This window comes from Terrapene carolina, unplaced genomic scaffold (genome assembly GCF_002925995.2).
Source record: "Terrapene carolina triunguis isolate 2854851 unplaced genomic scaffold, T_m_triunguis-2.0 Scaffold262, whole genome shotgun sequence".
NCBI classification, from domain to species: domain Eukaryota; kingdom Metazoa; phylum Chordata; order Testudines; family Emydidae; genus Terrapene; species Terrapene triunguis.
In genome coordinates this window covers 3195270-3222150 of record NW_020664613.1, presented here as the reverse complement: position 1 = coordinate 3222150, position 26881 = coordinate 3195270, and the positions used below count along the sequence as shown (strand labels likewise).

Here is a 26881-nt window from a genome sequence, read left to right as displayed (position 1 = left end):
AGGACAGGATCTTGGGAGATGTAGTAAGTCAAAACATTTTAAATTGGATAGTAAGTATGGTGCTAAAGTATTGCAATAAAATGCACATGAATGTGAGCTGTAGATGTCAGGGGACATGACTGTAGGAGGAGCAGGAGAGACCTAATTTTAGATGGGAGATGAGCTCATGATTGCACAGGACTCTGAGGGTAGGGATAGAAGAGTGGAAAACCCATTCTCTCCTTGTTGGCTTTGGCTCCTAGTTGTTGGTACTTTAATAAAACATAACTTGCCTCTGGCAAGTTACTGTTAAATGGCTAGATAAATGTACAGGATTTTTTTTGTTTTGATTCATTTTGATCTTGCTTCTGAGCTATCTTAAAATCTTCTAAACTGCAGGAAATTGCATTGAGTATTTCAAAATCTTCCGGGAGAAGGTTTCCCAGTCATCCTTTCCGGTTTGTTGCTTACACAATGAAGAGTCTTCCCTCCTGGTGAAGTGTAAAACATGCATTTGTAGAAAAGAGGCTGAGGAAAACCAGGGATGTCTCCCCAGCGCCATACATTGTACCCACCCAGGCATAACCTTCATTTGGCTGGCTAGGCCCCTCCTTGGAGGATAGAGATGCCTTCTGCATGGCTCGTCCCATCATCACAAGATGATGCAGTGCTGTATCATCACATTTAGAGACCTGTCCACGATGACCACCTGAACTGCTGGTCAGCTTCCTTTTTGATCTGCTTTAACCACTCCCCCATCCCTCCTCCATACCTTCAAAGCAACTAGCAGGCCGATGCAGCTAGGTCAGTGGTTCCCAAACTTGTTCCGCCACTTGTGTAGGGAAAGCCCCTGGTGGGCCGGGCCAGTTTGTTTACCTGCCGCGTCCGCAGGTCCGTCCAATCGCGGCTCCCAGTGGCCGCGGTTCGCTGCTTCAGGCCAATGGGAGCTGCTGGAAGCGGCGGCCAGTACGTCCCTCGGCCCACTCCGCTTCCAGCAGCTCCCATTGGCCTGGAGCAGTGAACCGCGGCCACTGGGAGCCGCGATCGGCTGAACCTGCGGACGCAGCAGGTAAACAAAGTGGCCCGGCCCGCCAGGGGCTTTCCCTGTACAAGCAGCGGAACAAGTTTGGGAACCACTGTGCTAGGCAGTTATTGTGCTCAGCGCAGCTGCATTGAACCTAGATATAAAGTGGATTTGGGTCTGTGTGCAATATGTTCTCTTTATTTGGAAGCTTGCATGAAGAACGTGTCTGGCAAGTTCCAAGCAAATGTATCACAGCGCTATAGATTTTCAAACATTTTGGCAAGTACTTTGTACTTTTGTATTTTGGCAAGAACTCTGCACCTCGTGTGTTAGTTTCTAAGGACCAGATTCTGCCCTCAGTTAGAGCCTATCCAAAGCCCACTAAGTCAGTGGAAAGATCCTCATTGACTTCAAGTGAGGTTTTGGATCAGGGCCATAGACCCTCGTAGGTCTATAATATTGCATAGGGTTGTATGGATCAGAGCAGACTCTGATTCTGAATGTTTTGCAAAACCTGTTCCAGAAAAATCTTGAAAATTGATGCAGCAAATATTACAGCAAATAAATGGTTGATCTCTTGCGCCGATGGTGAGAACCACTAAACAAGCAAATACAATTAGATCAGTTTTATCAGATAGTCGGTATCTTGTGAAATGTGCTGCAAAAGCTTTTCACAGCTAATTTACCACATGAACTTTCACACAGAATCATTAAAGAAGAGAAGAAGAGCAATCAAGAGATGAAAGTGGTTTACAACAAACATATAGGTTTGTTTCTTGCTAGAGTGCAAGATTTTGATCCCAGTTCCTGAATTCGGCAGTAGAGTGAGGAGAAATAGAGGACGAACGTGAAAGTTGATTTCTCACCCTTACTCCTTAGAAAGGGTGGGGTGAAGTCAAAGAGGACTGTCTGAGAATATCAGTGAAATCTGGGATCTGACAGGGAATGAGTCTCTTACTCACTAGAGCAAGTGGCACACACTTCAGAGGAACCAAAAGCTGCATATGTCAGAACTTGGAAACCTTTTCACGTATATTGTACAGGATGAGATAGCATCTGGTGACTCTTGGCATCTTACCTGAGGTCACAGTGTGAACTGTAAAAGCTGTTATCCTGACCATTTACAGCCATGGTGTTGTGCATAGTGATCTTATCTCTCATGCTCTTCCCTTGACCAATATCAGTACATAATTGGTCATTGTTTAGGGCTGTTCAGTACAAGGGATAAAAAGTTGAAAGAAGGTTATTTGTATTATTGATAAAGGACCATGAAGTAAAGGACACTGACTGATGAGTAAGGGAAGAATTAGTGAGTCTGCCGAGATGCTGTAATAGAAAACAGTCTGAGAGGTCCGAAGCAGCAGAGGAGAGGACAGAAGGAAGGAAGTTATAAGTGAGCCAACAGTATCTGGAAGGAGGACATCAGGAGAGGGGAAAACAGATTATTGACAGGTTTTTACAAGAGAATACCCTCATTGCTATTTCAAAAAAAAGAGCTAAACCCCACCTTAATTGATTATAATTGCAACCCTATTTAAGGTGGTAACGTAGCAGACAAGATAGTTATTTTAAGGTTGCCATTTGATTTTTGTGTTTTGAAAATTATTCAGCAATTTTTTTAAAGGAAGGGTAAATTGCCTTATAGTGACTATAATACTCAGCCTCAGATATCAAATACCCACATTATTATTACAGCTTGGCCTTTGATGTGTGAGCAGAGTTTTCTAGGCTTTAATTGATGTAAAAAAGCACAGTATCAGCCTGCATTTGTATATAGTCATTGCTGAACTGCAGTTGGGATTTTGTTTGTTTTTTAAGGAGGTGATGGATTTATTAGCCAAAATTACCTAGTAATAAATTACAAGGTTCCTGGAACACGTGTTTATAGTTTTTCTGTTCTTTCATTTTTTTAATGTAGTGGCTGAATACCAGCAGCTGTTGGCCAACCCACCGTACCTGGATTACACTATAGTCCTGATCCTGGAAGCCCTTATGCCTCTGGATAACTGTACAGTTGAATAGTCCAACTGAATTTAATAGGACTATCTATGTATGAACAGTTATTCAGATGAGTGAGTGTTTGCAGGATCAGGGTCTAATTTGCAGCTTAACTATATTTACTCTAAGAAAGTTGGTTTTGGAGTTCTAGTTATTTGAAGAGAGTTTCTAATTATTTGAAGAGACGTTCTGTCTGTCTCTCTGTGGGATTCTTACCTTTTTCTGTGGGGGGGGAAGGGAATCTGCTGTTTTAGATGGTTATTGTTTTCGAAGTCATTCATTCATCCCCTATTTTTGCCACTTGTTATGTGAAAAGGCCAATGAAAAGGTTAAAACAGAGCATTTCTGTATTTGCACATTCAGATCCTCAGCTGGTGGAAATCAGCATAACTCCATTGAAGTGAAACAGAGCCACACTGCTTTACACCACCTTAAGATCTGGTCTATCTTGAAAAAAGAGCTGAGTTTCTACTAGTCTCAGAAACTCTCCATTATTGTTTATTATCATATAAATAGCAGTGTAAGTGTACACAGTGCTTTACAAAACACAGAATAAGACAATCCTTGTCTTCAGTTTTTACATTGGCAGCTGATATGTTTTGCCTAGTTATTTACTGAAAAATGCAGTACTTTCTTGGGAGTGAGTACTCATACACACACTAAGCAGGTTTATCTTCCAAGATTTTAATGATTTCAGCTAATTGTCTTGTTCTCCTAGTTTTTTTTTAAAAAAGTCTTTTTAAAAGCTAATGCACTGTAGTGTCTATTAAAAATAAAGCGGAACGAGTGGCAACAGCAACTGAGAATACAGCCTATACTAGAAATGCATTTGTAGTTTCCTCTAACTTCTATCTGTGATGGAATCTGAACCTTCTTCACCATCGAATATAGTGACCCTACTCTTCGTAATTCCAGAGTCTCAGAAAAGTCTACTGTCTTCACAATGGATGGGGAGATGCATACATATATCCCTCCTTGCTGAGCAGTGAATGCACCCCTTTGAGCTTCAGGGTTACTTCGTAACTGTTCAAACTTAATAGTGAGTCCCTTTAAAGAATTAGTAAAGAGCAGCATGTTTGGTGGGAACGAGAACAGAATGGGGAATGGCAGAGAGAGGTGGGTTTTTTTGGTCCTTATGCTACCACCAGGAGAAAATTTCAGCATAAGATATAATACTTTGGGGTCTTGTAGGCAATAAGCAGCAAAAATGTGAATGCCCCGTTTGTTTACAGTGCCTTGGGTGTATTCTGCAAAGATGCCCTAATGTAATCTGCAAAGGACTAGACTGTGGAACCCTTACTTGCATCCATGAGGATTTATTCCTGTGAGTAGCCCCTTTGAAATCCCTGTGACTAGTCCTGCGAGTGCTCATCAGCATGAGTTAGGGTTCATTAAACATGTGCAGGTAGATGAGGTCTTATGCATGTTTCTGTCTACGCTGCTTCATCAGCCTCTCCAAATGAACTACAGTGTGTGTGTGTTTCTTTCACAGGTTTCTGATAGTACATGATCATACCCGATGTAAAGCATAGGCAACGGGGCAAGAGACCACCTGTGAGTTTTGTTAAGGTGCCTTCAATTCATGAGTTTGTAAAAAGAAACTTGGTCCAGAATATTTTTTTTTTTAGCAGTGCTATCGAAAACGAGCCCTTGAAGGTATGGCCCAAGTTTGGGAAACTCTGGTCTAGAATAATCCCATCCCTTAAGGATAAATACATTAAAGATTATAAGGCGCTCAGATACAACAGTAATCGGGATCTTGAAGAGATTAACAAAGACATTTCTCCCAGCCATTGCCTTTACAGAGGGGTACCGTACACAAAAGGAGAGCAGGGAAAAAACAAGAAATTGCTCTCAGACGTCAAAGCAATACTACCAAATAAAACTGATAGTGTGTGTAATTGTCCAGAACTTTACTGGATAAAGTCCTCTTACCTGGGTAATCTTTCCATCATGTGACCACATGCACTTGCATACCATGCTACTGTGCAGTAACCCTTTTTAAAATCACGATTGTGCGAGCCCACATGAAAGCTAGACCAAAAAAGCACTTTATACACACACAAGATCATTCACACACATATCTTTATAAGCTGCAGGTATTTCACAGAACTTTCACTCTCCTTTTGCATAGCTTGGGCCTGATTTTCAAAGGTGGCCTTCACTCATACACCGATAAAGCTGTGTATGCACAGACCTGTGCATGGATCCTTTTGAGCATTATCACCTACCCATGTGTGCATGTGATCAAATGTATCACTGGTACATGTGGCTGATGGGGTTTTGTACATGTAAATTCTGTCTCCTAAGCCTGCACATGATTGAATCTGTCACCTTCACACGCAGGTGATAATGCACAAAAAAAGGTTGGGATCCAAATGAAAATCAGACTCTTTGTAGCTGTTCAAAGGGAGGGATTAGAGGAGATGCTAGAGCAGGGGTAGGCAACCTATGGCACGTGTGCCGAAGGCGGCACGCAAGCTGATTTTCAGTGGCACTCACACTGCCCGGGTCCTGGCCACCGGTCAGGGGGGGCTCTGCATTTTAATTTAATTTTAAATGAAGCTTCTTAAACATTTTAAAAACCTTATTTACTTTACATACAACAATAGTTTAGTTATATATTATAGACTTATAGAACGAGACCTTCTAAAAAACGTTAAAATGTATTACTGGCACGCGAAACCTTAAATTAGAGTGAATAAATGAAGACTCGGCACACCGCTTCTGTAAGGTTGCCAACCCCTGTGCTAGAGGGACATCTGAAGTGATTGCTTTGTGAAGTGGGCATTTTACCTCAATGCCCCTCTCTGCACCCCTGGAGTCATTTATGTCTTTCCTTTCTCACTCCACTTATTTTCTTCTATTCTCCATTAGTATGTGGAACTACATGGTGCTTTGCAGATAATTTAAACAAGCAGGGTCCCTGCCCCAAAGACTCATCGTCTAACTCATGCAAATGCAAGTCACAAGACAATATTTCAGGTCAGAGAATGTGCTGAGACGTTGTCAGAGGGGAGAGCAGCATAGAAAGAAAAGCTTCCCAAAAGGAATGGGCTTTAAAGAGTATGTGACAGAGATGGCAGGTCCTAGTGCACGGGAAGTGGAGAGGTTGTTGCCAGTATGGAGTATGACCAGAAATAAAGTGCACAGCAAAAAGTATGAGAGAAGGACAACAGGGGAAGATAGGAGAGAGGATGTGAAGTGTTATCATCTCTATTCAGTTATAGAACACCTTTTTCCTGTAAGGATTCCAAAGCACTATCTAGAAAGAGGAGTCACTTTGTCTCCTACTGGGTGGCTGTGTCAGAGTGCACAACAATACTGTGCTGCAGTGTAGGAAAGGAAGTGGAGAATACTTTATCTAATTGAAAGTGCAGGAGGAATTTTGATCAGTAGATTGTAACGATCCATACTGGTATTTGGCCTGCACAGTGGGGCTAGTATGCCCTTACCTCTCGGGGAAGAAAATGCCATGGGGTCTTTCTTGATCACCAGCAGTCAGGGGACTGATTTTATGTATCTTCCTAACAACATATGGGGGTGCTGATTCAACCTAGAGGGAAGAGAGGAACACTCCTGCTGATTCACCAATATCACTCAATGCAGCACCTATAGTGCTTGGAGGCCTCCCATCCAGGAGCGCCGCCAGCTTTTCTGCCGCCCTAGGCGGCAGAAGGTCCCGCCCCGAAATACCGCCGTGGTCGCCGCCCCCCAAATTGTAGCGCCCTAGGCGACTGCCTAGGTCGCCTAATGGGTTGCGCCGGCCCTGCTCCCATCCAAGTACTGCTCAAGCCTGACTGATTAACCAGTGATACTGATAACATAGGTTAGCTGAGCACTGCTTAGTTTGTGAATTAATAACCTGGCCTGAGGTGCCATAGCTTTCTGTTCTTCCTGCAGATGCTGTGAATGGAATGAGGAGATAAGTCTCCTGATCAAATAATGTAATAATAGTCATGTAACCTTCACACTGAATTATCCCCATTCTAGTGTTTCTACACTTTTCTCATAACACTTTCAGTTCTGAGAGCAAGATTGGCTTTCAGTGCACCACCGTGTAAGCAGGGTGAGTGAAATACGCTCTGTCTCTTATGCCTGGTGAATACTGATAGTCTCTGACACATGCCTTTCACAGTGTTCCTCTTGCCAGCAGGTTGTCATGGGGGAGGGGGAAGGAAAGGGGTAGGAAGACATGCTCTTTGGGGACTGGTTCTCTCCTTTGGCCAGTCCCCTCTACTCTCTCAGGCCCACCGGAAGATCCTTAACTTGTCTCAGGGCAACCATATCAAATCTACTTGCTTTAGCAAATGGCTTTTTGCATGTTTCGTACTTTAGAGACATATGATGATATGAAGAGTCAAACCTGCTGTGAGGTGTGACTGCACAGAAGGGCGGAGTTGAGGAGAAGTGCTGGGTCCTCTTCAGCTCTCTTCTGAGAAGCATCCATCAATCCATGCAGCGTGACAGCTGTGTTTTCTTCTTAGGAACACTGGAAGTGATCCAGTAAAATTCCAAGGGAACCCAAAGTTATATCTGTGCCACCATTGGATTTTCACAGCTGTAAATACTGATTCACTCAGCCCTCGGGCACAGCTGAGAAATGGGAACCTCTTTGCTGCCTTCATTCTCTTGCTGTAGAGTTTTGTGAATGCTTAGTTTGAAGAATGCATTGTGAAAAAATAGGCCCCAGTTCTGAGAGGTGCCGAATGCCCTCAGTGCCCATTGAAGGAGTTCACCATTTCTGGGAGGGGCTCAGCAGCTTGTAGGATTGGACCAATAGCATCTTGTGTATCCCTTCTCTCCCAGTCCTTCAATAGAAGTCTGGGGGAGGAAGAAACGCTCCTTCCTTGGAGTAAGAACTTACCATACTGTTGTTCTTGTCAAGAGACAAGTTCAGTGCAAGGGCTGCTCTCTGAGAGGAGAGATCCAAATACAATTCTCTGATCCATACAGAGGCTCCAATGAAGTCAGTGGAGAAATACTGTATCTGGGGCAGTATCAGACCCTTAAAGAGTAGACAAATTCCCATTGTTTCACGATGAAGAACCTACTTCAATCACATGGCCTATTTTCGTGCCTGTTGTCCATGAATTTTTCAGGTGAATTCTACCATCTCATTTGCTGATTATGTACCAACAAAGTACTGACTTGGGGTTGAGAACACAGGATGGAAAAATGAATATGTCTGTCACTCATTCATTTTAGAGATGGACTCAGGCTGTGGCAAAAAAATCCATGAAGTCATGGAGCTGGCATACCAATGGGTGCAAACTGATATTATCATTAGTTCTTGATTAAAATGTACTTAACATGGCATGACATTCCAGCTCCCTGAATCAAAAAAATCATCAGTGTAGTAATGCTGGGGAATTGGGCAGTTCACAGACAGCCATAAGCCCAAGTTTTCCTTCCTCGATATGGAGGGAATCTGTGATTATATGCAATGCGGTGATTGCTCAGTTGTTTGGAAATAAGGGGAAGAATTTGTTGCACTTGAGAATCTGGAAATGTGCTGCAACATCGTATATAGGTAGAAAAAGGGGTTTTCTAATGAGGTGTGTGCTCAGTACCAGGTTGTGATAAACCTGTTGGCATAAAATACAAACTAAGTTGGAATGAAAATTTGGGTTAAAAAAAGCATCCTAAACAGTACAAATAAAAGATGATATTCAACTAGGATTTACACTGCTTTCTATTGCTGCATCCTCTACAAACAGCTGCATAAGCTACGTCTTCTTGCAGTTGTCTGTAATACAATGAGCATTCCTGTGGCCAGTAACCCTGAGTCAGAACATTAGTAGCTCTAACAAGGTAATTTTTATGTACAGATGAACTGCTCTTGAAGAATATAACAGTATCATCAATGTACAAAGCACCAACAGGCTTTCTTTTAGCCTGAGGTGTGCATGTGTTAATTTACCCAACATATGTTGTGACATTGTGCAGTCTATATGGTTTTATAAAAATATGATAATAAGTGAATATAATGCAACTGGAATATGCTTCATGCAAAAGGTCTCTTGTAAGGTATCATTACAAAGCTTATAATCTACTGAGTGTGATCATCCTATTTGTATAAATGTACCACTCTTGTATCTGAAACTAGAAATATTAAATATAACTCTGAGGGCCTATTGTAATTATGCAAAGTGTGGGCCATTAATGGTGGTTTGGGAATCTTGATGACTCCCATTGTCTGCAGATGGCTGTTTACCTGTGAGTCTTCCTGTATATGTGTGTACTGGCAAGTGGGTAATGAAGTCTTGCAGTGACATGTGATCATGTCACCTGACTTGGAATCCATCTTTAACCTGGTGCTTTTCCAGTGAGGGGGGTGGAAACCCAGAGGGACAAAGGGTTCCCTCCTTATGCAAAAAATATATAAAGGGGTGGAAGAGAACAGAGGGGGAGAGGAGCCATCATGAAGAATCCCCTAGCTATCACCTGAGCTGGAACAAGAGCTGTACCAGGGGAAAGAATTGTGCCCAGGCCTGGAAGGTTTCCAGTCTGAGAAAAAACTTATTGAAGCATTTCTGAGGGTGAGATTATCTGTATTCAGTTTGATTAGACATAGATTTGCGCATTTTATTTTATTTTGCTTGGTGACTTACTTTGTTCTGTCTGTTACTACTTGGAACCACTTAAATCCTACTTTCTGTATTTAATAAAATCACTTTTTTTCCTTATTAATTAACTCAGAGTATGTATTAATACCTGGGGGAGCAAACAACTGTGCATATCTCCCTTCAGTGTTATAGAGGGCGAACAATTTATGAGTTTACCCTGTATAAGCCTTATACAGGGTAAAACGGATTTACTTGGGTTTAGATCCCATTGGGAGTTGGGCATCTGAGTGCTAAAGACAAGCACACTTCTGTGAGCTGTTTTCAGGTAAACCTGCAGCTTTGGGGCAAGTAATTCAGACCCTGGGTCTGTGTTGGAGCAGACGGGAGTGTCTGGCTCAGCAAGACAGGGTGCTGGAGTCCTGAGCTGGCAGGGAAAACAGGAGCAGGGGTAGTCTTGGCATATCAGTTGGCAGCTCCCAGGGGAGTTTCTGTGATCCAACCCGTCACAGTAAGAATATAACAGTATCATCAATGTACAAAGCACCAACAGGCTTTCTTTTAGCCTGAGGTGTGGCATGTGTTAATTTACCCAACATATGTATTATGGCCAATGGTGGACTGTCCTCGCTAACTTGAATGTTGGAGTTTATTCCCATTGCTCCACCACTTCTGCAGTATTGTAGTGCAGGGCAGCATTTTGTTGCTGTCATTTCTCTAGATTTCCCTTGGAGAACTATGTGGAAGGCAGTGCTTTTGTTTCTGGATATAAGCTGATTACTTAAGTGGTTTCCCCAAGTCTACCCAGGAAAATACTTTGTAAGTCTAGGTGCAAATATGGGGATTCCTCACCCTTTTTTGAAGCATCAAGTATATTAGAGGTAAGATATATTGCATTAGGGATAGACATGAACTGCAGCTTGGCAACTCCCGTGTCCCTATGACTAAACAGAACTATAGAGTAACTGGTGGTGGACCATATGCACTACTGGTTCTGGAACAGAATAATAGATATAGAGATGAAAAGACCTCATTTGCCAGTATCTTTCATGTCACTTTTACCACAATGTGCAGATGACTTAATCCCTGCTCTTGTGTTCTCTGAAGTCAACAGCAAGCCTCCCATTGATAGAGCCTTCTCCTGCACCACTACTTAGCATACATTTTTGTGTCAAAATGCCTGAATGTCTGTCTATCCTGTGTATGTGTAGATTGCTGTTATGTTATTTATTAGCGTACCACTGTGTTATGTTAAGCTCTTATAGAGTGTCCATTTTGATAAGTCTTCAAAACTGTAATCTACAGAGTCTTGACATGTTCACTGTTTCTTTCAGGTTGTTAAATCCAAAGAACTACCTTCGCCAGGACAGCGCTACATTGATAGCAAGGTAGTTAAAACAAGAGCTGAAGGAGAATGGCTGTCTTTTGATGTCACTGAAGCTGTACACGAATGGCTCCATCACAAAGGTGATGAGAAATTCTCTTCTCTCTTGCCTTCCCACCCCAACTCTTCCTCCATTACCTGAATTATTTCAGGGTCACTCCAGATGTAAAAATGATCCCCCTCACTTTCATGTTTTGCAGAGAGGAACTTTGGATTTAAGATAAGTTTACATTGTCCATGCTGCACCTTCGTGCCTTCAAATAATTTTATCATCCCAAATAAAAGTGAAGAGCTAGAAGCAAGATTTGCAGGTAACAAAACAACAACAAAAAACGGGGGAGGGAAGGGAGGGTACAAAGGGCAGTCATGTTTGCAGATGAAAAGATAGAAATAAGGAACTTTTTATGGTCTCTGTAAAATATAAAATACAACTGATTTGGGGGCCTGAGGATGATGAACTAGAGAGTTTGACTCTTTGTTGGGGGGAATGGGATGATTAAGGACACATGGGTAAAGCCATGTCAACACTATAAAATATAACTGTTCCACAACTGAATCAAGGAGATTGCACTGCCATAAGCACAAATGGTTCAGTGCATCCATGCTAGCCTGTTCCAAACCATTTTACCTTCAATGCCCTATTGGTATCTATCTCACAATCTATCGCACAGATCCCAAAAGAGTGGATTTTGGGAGATCTTGAAATCACTTGAAGTGCACTATGGGACATAACTAAGCTGACAGTATTGACTGAACTATTTCAGTCTGAACTATTTTATTGCTGTCCACACTGGCACTAAAATGGTGCAGGCTACAATAGTGCAGACTAAACCATTGATTAGCCCTGGTGTAGGCAGGTCTAATCCAGACAGTGTTTAGAGCACATGCAAACTGTTTGCAGCACTTTTGTCTGTGAACATGATGTGTTTTACAAGTGTGCAAGAGGGACTAAGCAGTTCTGAGCATGGTAAATTTCTCTAGTATAGGGAAGGCAGTAGTCAGGTGTTTGTTTCCATTTCCCCAAACAAATGAGTAATGTCATCTTGAATTTGGAGGACAGAAGAGCCATTCACATAACGTGAAGAATGTCCTGGTGCCAAACACTGTTTGGCTGATCACAAGATACCATTTTTGGAAGGATAATTATTTTGCCGCTGACATAAAACCATATCAGGCCCTGCTGTTTGTGAGTACCTGCAAATGGACTCCCGAATCTTCGCAGGATTCTAACAGCGCCTCTTGCTCCTAGGTTTTTTCACTTGGTTATATCTCTGATGTAACGTTTCAATATGCATTAACTCTAACTGTAGCATAGATCATTTGGGGAAAAACTATACAATATGTGCCAAAGTTGTATAAATGACCTACAATGTTGTATTCGCCAAAGTTCTGTTGTATCTATTGAAGTCCTTTGTCCTACTGAATAAGACTAGTAGTGATCTAAGACCATTGTCAATGGCTCCCAAAAAAATTTAATTAATCCCAATATCAGTGATCTCTAGTTCCAGTAAAATTATTTTAAAGTCCCCATTGCCAGATATGTACCAGATTATGGGGCTGGAAGGATTGATTTATGCAGGAAGATTAGCAGAACAAAATAATATTTATTGGTTAGTAATATGGAAGACTATGGAAGATAGGAGAAGAGTGTACAAGCATTTGAAAGATGTAAAAATGAAGAACGAAGAGGAATTGCTCAGATGGCACAGTGGGGTAAAATAGGAATAATGGAATGAAATTAAGCAAAGAAAAGTGTAGGTGAAATGTCAAGAGATGATCTAATGGTGCCTTCTGGCCTTAAAAGCTATGAATCTGAAAAGAGAGAGATTCCATTGGATTGGACTCCCACATAAAGTGGCAAAAGCATCATCATGCAGGTCATTTAAAACTAGCTTAGACAAAGTGGACTTTCCCACATGGGTAGGTGATCCAATAAGTCTTTTCCATCACTGATTTTGATAGATCCATTAATTGCTTTCAAAAAGCCATTTATATAGACTAAAATTGGGGGAAGGCCAATATGTCAAACATGAGGGTACATGACGCTATATATACCTTAATGCAGAGATCTCAGGTTGTGATTCCCTGCCCCCATGACACACCCAGCTGATGTCCTCACCACCAGTTTTCTAAGAAAGAGATTTTTTTAAAGAGATGGTTTATATAATTTGTGAAGAAAAAGCAACACAATGTTTATCACCAAAATGTATTTTTTGAAGGTATTGATGGCTCCTCCAGTGATGAGAAAGCTTTCAGGTCCAATAGGAAAAAATACAGTGGGAAGACCCCACATCTTCTGCTAATGTTATTACCCTCCTACAGACTTGAGTCGCAACAGCCCAGTCGGCGGAAGAAGCGTGCTTTAGATGCTGCCTATTGTTTTAGGTAAATATACGTATAAAGTCAACTTACTTATATTTACTCCTACATGCCTAAAGGTGTAACTTGGGTTGTTTCTAACATGATTTGATAAATTTCTTTTCACTAGGTGTTAACACAAAACTCTGCCCCGTGTTCTCAGACAGGTTAGGTCAGTCTGTAGTAAAACTGACATGTCCATGTAGAATCTGAACCTAATAGGAGATGATTACCCTCAATTCCCATTGAAGTTAATGAGAGTTGAGAGCACTCATGACCTTTAGAAAACAGGAAATCAAGATCCACCAGTACTAGGCCCCAGTCACACCAGTCATGTAATCACAGGAAATAGTTCATGTGAGGATGCTAACCTCCTCAGAGGAAGTTCACCTTGGCAGAGTCTGTACCTGTATGACCTTCCTAATGTTAAGTCTGGCAAACAGTCGTATATGCAAGCAAAAATAATTGTGGCTAAGCATTGGATTTCAGTATACTCTGAGCTACTATTGGTTTCCAAGTAATTGTTTCTTTTTCTTCTTGAATCCCATGAGTGTAGATTCTGCCAGTAGCTCATGGTTTAAAGAATTACAGCTGAGTCACATAATTCTATAGGGGTTGGTCAGTTGCCCTGCACATTTCCCCATTGCAGAGCCACAAAATCTTAAGTCTCCCAGGCACTGTTGTTTCCACACAGGAGACAACTATAGATTAGTTTCTCAAATATATGCCTCTGATTCAACACTGGTAGACTAGTGACTGATTAGTGCTTCCCCTGTACATGGGATAACCTGTCAAATCGTAGCTTACCATTAGTAGTGAGGCATCTATGGGTCTAATTTCAGTGAGACCAGGATTTGGTCCTTTGTACTTGGAATTGAAATCATTGCTTAGGCACTGTATGGAATCTTACAGTTTGAATTAATATGAGAGTCAGGGTTGAGCTCACCTGTAAAGCATTATGAAGGAAGCAATTAAATGGATTCTCCCTCCCACTCTACCTTCCCCCTGCCCCCCGCACACACACACACATTGTGGTTCTGACCAATGCATTTGTCTGTATTTTTATTTCCAGAAATGTGCAGGATAATTGCTGCCTGCGTCAACTTTATATTGACTTCAAGAGGGATCTTGGCTGGAAATGGATTCATGAACCTAAAGGGTATCATGCTAATTTTTGTGCAGGAGCCTGTCCATATTTATGGAGCTCAGATACTCAGCACAGCAGAGTAAGTCCTGCCTTTTGAGAACTTGGATTCATGTGACTTGTATTAGAACATCTATGTTAAAACCTTGGGTGGAATTGTATTATCATTGCCACCAAATGCCAAAAACGTTAACAGTGCAAAACATGTATTATTTTAATGACTTTCTTAGGGTGAAATTCAGCCTTGTAGAGGGAACTAGTGAAGGCCTCCATTTAGAGATTAAGTGGGATTTATGTGACCTTGTGCTGGCCCTCTGCATGGGAGTGAATTTCATCTTAATAGTGAGCCCATCGCTGTGACATATGGATGCATCACGTATGTCATAAACATCAAGGAGAGAGTGCCTTATCTTCACCACTGGCCCATTTGACAAACTGGGCCTTGCCTCGCTGTCTCTGGAGGTTAACATGATCTAGTTTTGCTAGGCTACCCAAGAAAATGGAGCTTCCGCTAAGGATTCTCTTTCTTCCACCTACAAAGTTGCAAAAGCATGGTATCTGCGTGGGGAAGCTTTCGCTGCCGCTGCCTGGACCTTACCTATTGTTTGGATAAATGGAGGAATTTGGTTTCCACTGTTGATCTGCCACCTTTCACAAATTTCATGAAAACTGAATAGATGTGATTTATTCCCTATTTTTCGTTCTGCTTTTAAGATTCAGTAAATGTGAAAAGTTAAACTTGTCTCCTTATTGTGCCATGGAATCTGCAGCTGGATTCAAACCAAGAATGATGGCTCCCATTCCTCAAGCCTTCTTTAAAATATCAGATTAGCATTAGCAAGCAATTGGATTACAGCACATTGAACAGTAATCTTGCTTTCTCTAGTATGAGAAAATCTTATAGTCCAGGCCTGTGTTGATCTTGAATATAAACAATTCAGTATATATGCACTGCATGTGTGTGGGTGGCTGGCTGGCTGCATCAGTGTAGTCCGGCGGTGTCAACAGGCTCAGATACAAGAGAGTATAAATTCCCTCTGATACACAGAAGTAGTATGCAAAGTTTGGAGCAGCACTTGTTTTTTAAGGAAGAAGGAAGAATAACTGTCATGGTCACAAATATGTGGTTTGGACAGTTACCCAACAAGTTAGAGGTTGTTTAATAAAGTAGTTAGTGTTGCTGCACTGAACAGGACTTCTGTCTCAGCTGCGAACGCTGTGCTGAAACTCTGGGAAAAGGTCACTTAGTGTTTAACTAACACATTAATGGCATCCTTGGAAATACCTGTGTATCATCAGTGGGTAACCTACATACTTCCCTTAGAGAAAACCGTTCTGCATGTGAATCTAATGTGGCATGAAAGCTGCTAACTTGGCCGTAGTTGGTTCCAGGCAAGAGTTTTGCTATCAAAGTCACAATTAATCCATAGCAACAATAATGGACATAGCAGCATGGGAGAAAAACAAAGCAATGCCTAACTCAGTGAATGGTTCGCTTCTCCCTTTGATGCACTTGCAAAACCAACATCAGTTAACAGTCAACTAAAATCTGAAAGCATAAATATGGCTCTTTCAGTGTCCACCACATTAACAGAATGTACCATACAGAATGTACATCTAATACATGTAGATTTAAAGGGCTGAATTTCCAAGGTAGTCTCCATGGATGTCCCTAGAGAAATACCCATAAGTCCATTGTTCCCTCAAACCCCCATATCTGTGCACAAATCAGGTCAATGTATGTGCAAATAAAAGAGTTTAAAAATAATTTCCTCTTTTACTCACCTGCCAAGACCTGAGTTTAGTGTTGTGCCTTCTCCTCCAGCAATTGATTACTGCATATCACTGACACTTTAAAGCATTGTAGAAAGTGAACTTAACTCAGTTCTTGGCAGATAAAAAACCTTTCCGTTCAACTCTGACTATGCTTATTTACCATTAATGGAAGTTTTGCGCACACATTGTTATTTACTTATATCATTTTATTGCATGGTGTTTTGCAGCCACGTAAGAGGACCAGGCCTCTGTCCCAAGAAGCTAACAATCTAAATAAAGGGGACAGCACCTCAAGGGTATAAGAGATCCCCAAAGCAAAAGAATGCTGAGCATCAGCACCAAATGTGTTATTCGTTATAATTTGTGAAGCCTGCAGTCACACACAGTGTTGTACAGTGAATTATCTGTGCCAGTGGCTGTACCCCTGATGGTTTACAAGCTGGCACAACACAATACAAAACCGAACAGAGTTTGGAATGATATTTCTAGATGGAAAGTGGTATGGACCAGGTTTTTAGAAGTCTGTTGAAGCAGAAAAGGATATCTTGGTGTATGTTGGCATCTATTGATGATGGGCACAGGGTGAGTGAGGTAGAAGGCACGAAGTTGTATTTGGCAAGGGAGACAAACGGGATGAGATGTATTGTTAAAGTGTAAAGTGTGACCAGGGCTACAGGCCTGATCCAAAGAGTATATAAGTCAATGGGAGCCTTTCCACTGACTTCACTGGACTTTGGCTCAAACCCTATAGGAGCAAGTGATGCCAGAGATGGAGATAGGCATTGATTTGTGGACACAATGATAAATGTTTTCATCACAGTTTTTTTCTTTCTTCTTCTAGGTACTCAGTTTGTATAACACCATAAATCCAGAAGCATCTGCCTCTCCATGCTGCGTGTCCCAGGATTTAGAACCCCTCACCATCCTGTACTACATTGGCAAAACACCCAAAATTGAACAACTTTCCAACATGGTCGTAAAATCTTGCAAATGCAGCTAAAAGATGTCCCTGAAACCGCAATAAACAAATGCGTAAAAATAACCAAGGAAGAAAGAAAAAGAGATTAAGAAAGAAAAAAGAAAACCTAAGTTCATCAGTGTTAAAAAAATAAAAAATAAAATAAAAAAAAAAACTAAAAAGAAGAAGAAGAAAAGCGGTACTAGTCCGAACTGTTTGAAAGTTTGTTTGTTTTGTTTTTTTAAAACTGGCATCTGAAACAAAACATTGAAGGCCTTTATCCTAGATTTCACCTACTCAGTTAGTGAGATAGACAAGAAGCAAACAAAAACCAAAAACAACAACAACAACAAAAACAAAAAGAACCACACCTTTTAAAAAATAAACACTGGAAGAATGTGTTAGTGTTACTATGTGAAAGGAAAAAACAGGAAAATCCCATTAAGTGGAGTTGCTGTATCTGTCCCATGCCTTACTTGATCTCTCTGTATTGTTATGCGATAGACATCCTACCCATTCTTTTTAGTTTTAGTGTTAACAGTGCATTATTTATTTGTATGTAAAAACTATCACATGAACATTTCTTCACCATTGGAAAAAAAGAAACAAATGTGGACAAAGTGGAGACCAAATAAACTGCCAGAAATATGTTTAATGCTTAGGGGAACTCAAGCTCAAAAGATCCTGAAAATAATGGTTAGTTTAGTTCAGTTAAAACAGAAGTCAGTTAATACACTATTGAGAAAATCTGCCTTAAAAATGCCTTATTTTATATGCCAGTGGCCTAGGGAGGCTTCTTGTAAGGTCTCAAACCCTTGTTTTAAATACTGAAAAACTTACTAATAAAGGACACTCTGTTTCAGTCTCAAAGACAAGTCTATAAGATTTTTTTTTTACTGTAAATGATTAAAATGTCAGTTTAGTAAACCAGTGAAATATTTAACATGTACTGGTCTAATCTTCAGACCTTAATATGTTGCTGTATAGCTATGCTATGGGATGTTTTGTTCTTTTGGTATATGTAACCATACCTATAGTATTACAATAGGTGGGTAGTAAAAGCCAGCTTAATTGGAAACATATCTGTAGATCTCTATTGTAAACTATTAAAAAAATTAAGTACTTTATGTGTAATGTGTAAATTTTCACCATATTTTTGTATTCTGTAATATTGTCAACTCTCACGAATTTGAATTTGGGGCTCTTTTTGATCACTCAGTCATGTGTTTCCCTCTAGCTGGCCAGTATGAGTAGAGTCCCTATATTTTGACTTGCACTACAAATACATGTTTAATAATAATTTGCTATACATGTGCTTTGTATATTGTTCATCATTATGACATAAGCTACCTGACTCCATTTGTTTTTTGTTTTACAAAAAGGATGGATTAAAATAGTCTCCTCTTCCCCTCCCCCACATCCTAGTTCATCCACATTTGTAGCAGTGAATCGCAATGCGACTCAGAGTTTTAAACCCAGTTTTGTTTTGTTTTGTTTTATTTCCTCGGCTAAAGACAGTCAAACAGATGGATAAAGGAGCAAGATTTTCAAGAAAAGATTTCACAGCCTAAGTAATACGAGGCTAGGGCCCCGCCCTACAAACCCTTACACACAGGGAAATTCTCTACTGTGCAGAGGACCAGGACAAAGCACCTGCGTCACTGAAGCCCTAAAAACAAGGCTTGAGTGGGACTTAATCAGTTTAGAGGCCTTGCATTGGCCTTTTGCACAGCAGTGATTTTTCACCTGCAGTTAGTCTATGGGAGTGATCCTTCTCCCACAAAGGTCAGCAGAAGTTTTGCCATTGACTTCTGTGGCATCAGATGAGGCCTAGTGAGAGTGTTGGCATGTGGAAGGATTTGGAGGATCGGGCTCTGTGTCTTTGTTTAATCTTTTTTTTTCCCCCTTCAGATAACACCTTTTCTTTCCCCTCTTTCTAAAAAAAAAAAGGAACATAAGTCTCCTAGGAAACTCCTTTGGGCCCTAACAATCTTCAGAGAATTCCAGAGGGAGTAAAACGAGATCTACATCGTACCCGGTGTTTAAAAATAAATGAATAGCAACAGATCCCTAAGCTAGACAAAGATGTGTAAAACCATGAAAAGGAACAGTTCAATTGATTTCACATTATAAATTGTTCTGAATGGCAAAGCTTGAAGATTGTGCAAGGAAACATGACAATTGGATGTAAAGGGCACATTCCCTCAAATACAATACAGGAACAGGACCTAGGGTGAGATCCTGGCTCCATTTAAATTGATGGGAGTTTTGCCATTGACTGAAATGGGGCCAGGATTTCACCCCTGAAGCTTTAAAGCAAAACATTAGTGGCCTGATCCTCCACTGTGTTAACTTGAATTTAGGATAGTGTAACTCCCTTGACTTTAGTGGAGCAACATTGCTGTAAAACTGAAGTAACATAGTGGAGAATCAAGCTCAAGGTCTGGATTCTACCCCTTTGATTTGCACAGACAGTTCCCATTAACTTCATTGGGAGCCTGTGCTCATTGCTGAGATCATAATGTAGCCCTGCCCATAATGAATAATGAATAATCTGACCCTGCCCATTGTCTCAGTGCAGAGGAGGTATATGAGGGTTTGTATGTGTGTGTGGTTCTTCTAGTATTATTATTTAGCAAATTGAAATTAACAAATGAAGGGTCCAATCCTCCAAACACTTGCAGGAGCCATGTTTACTATCCTGAAGAGACCAATGGAAATAAACGAAACTCTTTGAGGTAGAAAGCACTGTGATTGCTGGCGTTTAAGGCTAAATGCTGCAATCTGTTTTATTAGCTTCAATATCAGAATTCTATATGTGGGGAGGAGGAGACAAGGGTTGGACAATTTAAAAAAAAAAACCCAACTTGCCATTATCAATTTAAATGTGGCAAAAACCTGGTATTGAAGCTTGATGATTTGAAATAGCAGGATCTGAGATGCCATTAGTGTCAACTACACTCACTATGTGCTGGACGCAGCCAGAAGTTTGGGCCTGGGAGGTGGGTAGGTTTTTAAAAAATCTGTGTATAATGCCTTATAATTGCGTTAGGTCATTTTCCCCAAATTGGATGAAGTTTTGTTTTCTATTTGTTCCTCAGAAATGCACTGATAGTATTTGAAATGTTCTATTTTACAGCTCCTAAATCTTTCATTTTTTGGTTTATTTTTAGACATATATTTCCTGTTAGTGAATAAAAAGGACATTGGGCCTGATCCTACAAAGTGCAGACAGAGCTCCTTTGGGGTGAAACTCACCCCTGTGGAGAGGGGCAGCGTGAGGGAGGTCCTGGCGCTATTTAAGTTCAGCGCAAAGCCTCAGAATGAGGTGTAAGTGGAAATAAAGAGGCACAGAGGGGCATACTATGGCGCCCCTCTGTGAGGTGCTGATTTCCTCAGCTTGCAATGAAGACAGTGGGAATTAAGGATACTCAGCACTGGGCAGGAGATACTCAGTACCTCACAGGATCAGCCTCCAAGGGAAGGGGTGGGGCTGAGGGACAAATCTTAGCACTCAGCTGGTTGGGTTAGGATAGCATTTTTTGTGTGTTTAGCAGCAATACAGTTGTATGGACGGCATGGTTTTTAAAAAAAAGGAACATAAAAACAGCTGTGTTGTATTTTGATGACCGATTACCTTGTATTTTAACACAGTGTATGTCTGTTTTTGTGGTGCTCTAGTGGTAAATAAATTATTTCAATTATATGCTTATGTCGCATTCATATGGCAGTCTTCTTCTGACATAAGAAATCCCTCAGTTCAGTACTATATGTCTCAGCCTAATGTGGGAAGTAATTTTTGCATACTTGCTCTTCAAATTGTATTCTGTGGCCTGAATCTAACAAAAACTGTTCTCTGTATGGATGGATCGCTTCTTTGCTCTGTTTTAGTGCAAAGATTACATAATCCATGCAGTGCTTTTTTCCTTTCATTGCAGTATAAATACAGGCATATTGATTGACAGAAAATTGTTCCAGGTAAATGTAGTGCCAGCAAAAGGTGTTCTGGATTGACAGTCCTGGAGAGTAAAGTCTTCTGTATTCATAGTTACAACATAGGCAGTGGGATTGCAAACCTCTGTTACACCTCCTCATCGCTGGGGCCAGACCCTGATCTGTGCCACACACAATCAGCCTAGAACCTCTCTACAGAGACTGCCATCAGTCTCTTACCAATTGTGTGGGGGGCTTTCCCTGCTAGGTCACGGGTTTGAATCCAGACCAGGTCAACCTGGCAGTGACAAAATAATTTCTACTTCTGTCTGTTCAGTTGTGCTAGGTGAAATGAGTGGGTGATCTGAGTCCAGTTCTTGATCCACATGACAAAGGCTCTCAGCCAGCTCAGACCTCTAGATAGAACTCATTGAAATTGTACAGTATTCACATTGATGAGCTACATAGTCATTGTGAGCTCTTGTCTTGTGCTGTTTCCCACACAGTCTCATAAGAGGTCACAATTCTGCCTGCCTTAGTTCTGTCATGTGTTGGCTAAGTGTGTGCGTTATACTCTACTTGCAAACCACTGTGTTTATAGTGGTTTGTTCATAGCAGAGAAATAGTTACATGGTTCTATTTCTCTTGACAAGTAATTTGATTCTACTGTTTGTTATGAGAAGAGTCTTTCCCACCCCATTCTGCAATGTACAATCACGTCATCTGAGCAATTAAGAATCAAGGGGCCCAATACCACAACTTTTACTCCCTGGACCATCAGTAGCCTTAGTCACATGAGTAAACGTAACTCAAGTGAGGGATGGTCACAGGACTAGACCACAATGTTTTAAGATGAATTTATGAATACTGTATATTAAAAAGTGTTTTCAAACATAGAAGCTGATGGCAAGAAGTGCAAAGCAAGTGCAATTCCTGTTGATTTCAGTGGGAGTTAAGGGACTACCCAAGAAATACTATGCACATTTTGGTGCTGAAGAAAAAACCCATCTGTTTGTACCTGGTTATTTAGCATATTTTGCTAATAATAACAAATGGACCCCGAGGACTGTAAATATCTTCCTAAACAATTAGGTTTGGGATGAACATTAAAATAATCTTAGGACTCAGTTCACCAGGGTCAGTCTAGTTTTACACTGGTTGATCTTCATTAATTTCAGTGGTGTTACACTGGCATAAAACTGCAGTAATGTAAAATGATTAGGCCTTTAATTTCCATTTATATGAAGTTCTGCTGAAAGATGCTGCTTTTGATGTAAAATTGCCAATGATAGGACTTTCCAATCACATTCTACCAAAAGTGATCCATACACATTCTTACAGAGCACCTGTTTGTCAAAACACTTTGAAGTCCTGGTTTCTCTATTTCTACAAGTGAAGAATGTTTCATGGGGGATTGATGGGGATTTTTAGTTAGAAAAATAATTACGGTGCGTATAATTAGAAAGAAACAAAGTAGAGAGAACAGAATGTCCTGAGAAAAGATTTTATGATGTGGGGCTGAAAAATGAGAACTGCCCCTTCATAAAGAGATGTAATCAAACAGCTATGCATAATTAAAGGTAGACTATTGGTGCAGAATATTTCTGTGTGTTGGGCTTGTCTTTTCCCTTTACTAATACAACTTACCCAGACTTGATCAGAGACACTCGTGCTACAGTGCTTGAATCAAAATGTGGTTAATAAATATAGAGTATTCAATATAGGAATAAAACCCCAAACTCTGTAACTGTCTTGAAAACCAGTTTTTAGGCCAAAATCTGCCTCTTAGATCAGACGGAATAGATTCTATGAGGAGCCATGAGTTCTGGGAGAAAATAAACCAAGAGGTTATGTAATTATATGTGGTTATAAAGTAGATGTGAAGTAATGTAGTTGGCTTGTCAGTGGGCATGGGTGTAACAGTAATTTCTTCATCTGTTTAAAAATAAAATTAAACGGAACAGAGAGCTGATGAGAACTCCCAATCAAATTTGATATGCTCGTTTAATGAAGTAACCTGTTGGAATCTAATACTGAGCCCCATGGGCATAAAGCCTTCTTAAAACATATTGTGGTGGTCCAAGAAACTAACATTGCCTTTTTTGTTGTTTTAATCCAAACCAAAATGTTGGCAGGAGTGGGGAAGGGGTCAGTGATCATTGGGTTTCTGTAATGTTTGCACATGCTATAGGCTGAGCCCAATAAAACTTTTTAGGTGTGAGTTGCATGGATTGTTTAGTCATAAGAAAGGGAACTAGATGCAAGTGGCAAATAGGACTTAAAGTGCTTTTTATGCTTTGAAACACACTGTGGGATTCAGAAGATTGTTCTTTTACATCATTTTCATGCAGCTAATTAGAGGTGGGTGCAGGCCAAAATAAGGTCCAAATTTTTTCAGATTCTGAGGTCAGGGACCTAGAGCCAAGCTATAATGTTCAAATCTGGATCCACACTTTACCAAAGTTTGGGGGATTTGGTTCTGAGGCTGATCTATAATGAGAGTTTTTATGGGCAAATTCACTGCTGGAGTATGCAAAGACAGCTCCATTGACTTTAGTTGAACCCACTTACACTAGCAGGGTGAAATTTGCCCCTGTGCAGAGGGCTCATGCTCACCCAAGGCCTATGCACTCAAAAGTGAGTGACTAGAGTGAATTTAGCCTCTAGACTCTTTGGCCATGGTGCCATGAGCTCTTATGCTTGCATAACTGCCAGCACTCCAGCTCCAAATCTCACATAGGGATCTAATCATCTGAATTGCCATTTGCTAAAATAGTAGTTACAGGACTGTATTTCTACAAATCAAGATGACCCTCAGGGAAGTCTCTGTCACCTAGTGACCGAAATTCCAGCAGTATGGTACTGATCTGACAACGTCGTTGCCAGCTGATGGAACCTGTGTGAATGAATTGGTGGCCTCAGTCCAATTCCTAGTGGAAACTTGTTGGCAATCTCAGCAGAGAGTCCAAGGATATACAGATTTATCTCATCCAGCAAAAGCAGAAAGTGTCTTTATCTGGAAGAAAATGGCTCCCCCACCCCCCACTTGGAAAAATGTAAATATGAAGTACAAAATATGCAGCAGTTCACGGTCAAGTTATGCATTCCATTGCAGTGTGTAACCTGCTATCTTAGAGGTGGTCTGGATCAATTTAAGAAGATTTGGGAGCTGCATCTGTGTTCAGAGAAGTAATAAAATATGTTGCTTCCATCAGTTTGGTGAGAAAAGTTAAATAAGTTTTCAAAATATAATAAATGAGCATTTTTTAACAAACCCAAACTACTATATGTGCAATGTAGGAGATTAATCATTGCAGATGTCTGGTCTGAACTAAAGCCAATTCACGTATGAGGAGACAGGTGCACATAAATCAGGAGCACTGAATGTGTGCAAGGAGTATGTGGATAGAGGATGGATTGTGTGAACATAAAGCACTGTAAGCTGAACAGAGACACGAGTAAATTGTATTTGTTTTTGCTTTGGTCTTCGTTATAGTATTCATCAAACTTGCAACTGGTTCCTACTGTTCCTAAATTCCTACTCCTTTGTCTTGGCATAGAGAAATCTTTTAGCGGGTCGGAATTTACCTAGCAATATCTGCAATCATAGATATAGTCCAGCATCTTTATCAGCCACTTAGTGCATGGACAGAATCCTAGGGTAATTAAAAGGAACAATTAACAAGACTCGCATGTGGTTAATTAACCACAGCAAGTATACCCTATATACTAAGCACAAAATCCCAGACAAGTAACAAAGAAGCTTCGCCAGCAACTAAATTGCTCTTCCAGCCTCAGTCTCTTAGTCCCAGATTAGGAGGACCTCCTTCTCTTTTGGGTAGCAGATGATGGTTATATGGTGCTGCCAGCTTAGCAAACACACTGGGAATTAGCCTGTGGACCTTCAGACCTAAAAGCATGAGTTACTACAGTTTGAGCAGGTCAGCCAGGGCTCTCTAAGTGGTGCTGTAGCAGACTCATATCCTCTGCAGACTGGGCCCAGAGTGGGACTTGTAACACACACTCATGAGTGGGTTACACTTGCATTTGGCACAAGTATGCAGTGGCCAGGTCCTGGTCTCCACACCATCTTCAGGGGCCTATCCTTTTAATCCACATACTGGTCAGAGCTTCCTCCTGGAAGCTGGATATCTCAGCCTGATTGGCTGAACTAGTTGTGATGCCATTGTCTTTGGCTCCAGCTTCACACACAGGCTTCCCTTGCCTGCAGTCACCGCATCCCCGCTCGCTGCACTGCATTACCCCTGCAGCTGTGCTGGCTGCCAGCTAACTGTGCTCATCCTCTCTGGGCTTAGGGTGACCATACGTCCCGTTTTGGCTGGGACGGTCCCTTTTTTAAGCCCTGTCTTGGCTGTCCCGACGTTTTTGGCCAAAGTGGGCACTTGTCCCATTTGCTCTTGCCAACTTGATCAGTTGGCAAGAGCAAATGGGACAAATGTCCATTTTTGTCAAAAAGTAGGGTGTGGTGGAACGTGTGGTGGAGGGGGAGCAGTGATGCCAGCCCCGTGCAGCGCGGGAGACAGGGCTCGGGTGAATAGCTTAGGCCAATCCTGCGCGGGTCGGGGGGGAGGAGGAGGGCTCGAGCTAGTTCCCCTTTGGGAAATATAGTCACCCTCGGGCTCCTTCTGTGTCAGGCCAGATTATAGAACTTTCTCCTAATTACCCTGACCTTTGGGATCCATTTGTTCATAGGCAGCCAGACCTACTGGGGTGGGCCTGGTGTAGGCTGTTCTCTGGGCTTAACTCTGCCATGAGCTCAGACTGTCACAGCAGCCACCTATCCCACTGCCTGCAAGCCATACTGTGCAGTCTCCTCCCAGCCCTGCCCTGCAGGCCCCTTCTCAGCAGCATCAGGCCCAGAGCTGATCAGGTGGCCAGTGCTCTCTTTTGCAGGGCTGAGCTCCTCCTCTGCAGTGGCATCCCCATCACCCAACAGCAGATGGGCTGCCAACTGATCGGGGCTCTGGGATGCACAGAAGCCAGCTCCTCCCCTCTATCTTCCCCACAAACCAAACAGGGCTCAGGGGATAGGGCCAGCCTCTTTACCGCACTGCAGCTGCCACATGGGGTGGGGACTCCCCCAACCAGCCTGCACCCCAGACTCAAACTTTGGAGAAGTGAATTTAGCAGTTGATCCATAACTCCTTGATGGGCAGACTCAGACTCCAGATGGGAGCACCCCCGAACTCTAGGGAAACGGTCTGGCTCAGGCTCAGCTCTCGTGTGTAGATGATCACCTTTTACTTAATAATGGGTGTGACAAAGTTCCTCCTCTATCTTGGTGGGTCCTGCGCTTATTGGCGGATTTTCTTGCCTCAGAGATTCACCATGTGGGTTGGGGAACAGCCCAGAGCCCTTCCCCTCTGGAAGAACCCACAGTCCAGGTCAATTGGGAGGTTTGGGGGGAACCCGGGCCCGCCCTCTACTCCGGGTTCCAGCCCAGGGCCCTGTGGACTGCAGCTGTCTATAGTGCCTCCTGTAACAGCTGCATGACAGCTACAACTCTCTGGGCTACTTCCCCATGGCCTCCTCCAAACACCTTCCTTATTCTCACCACAGGACCTTCCTCCTGGTGTCTGATAACACTTGTGCACCTCAGTCCTCCAGCAGCACACCCTCTCAGCTTCTTGCTCCTCACACTCACACCACAAACTGAAGTGAGCTCCTTTTTAAAACCCAGGTGCCCTGATTAGCCTACCTTAATTGATTCTAGCAGCTTCTTCTTAATTGGCTCCAGGTG

The 26881-nt window shown here is 41.7% G+C and overlaps 1 protein-coding gene across 1 annotated transcript in view; it reads left to right on the top strand.

Moving 5' to 3' along the window:
• The window catches only part of TGFB2 (transforming growth factor beta 2), a 73348-nt gene extending 54847 nt beyond the window's left edge, over positions 1 to 18501 (top strand). The window contains exons 3-7 of the mRNA XM_024209327.2: positions 10902 to 11034; positions 11152 to 11262; positions 13171 to 13336; positions 14382 to 14535; positions 17071 to 18501. Coding sequence (XP_024065095.1) covers positions 10902 to 11034; positions 11152 to 11262; positions 13171 to 13336; positions 14382 to 14535; positions 17071 to 17229 — 723 coding nt within the window. The 3' untranslated portion in view covers positions 17230 to 18501. The remainder of the gene's footprint in view (positions 1 to 10901; positions 11035 to 11151; positions 11263 to 13170; positions 13337 to 14381; positions 14536 to 17070) is intronic.
• Positions 18502 to 26881: the final 8380 nt, after the last annotated feature.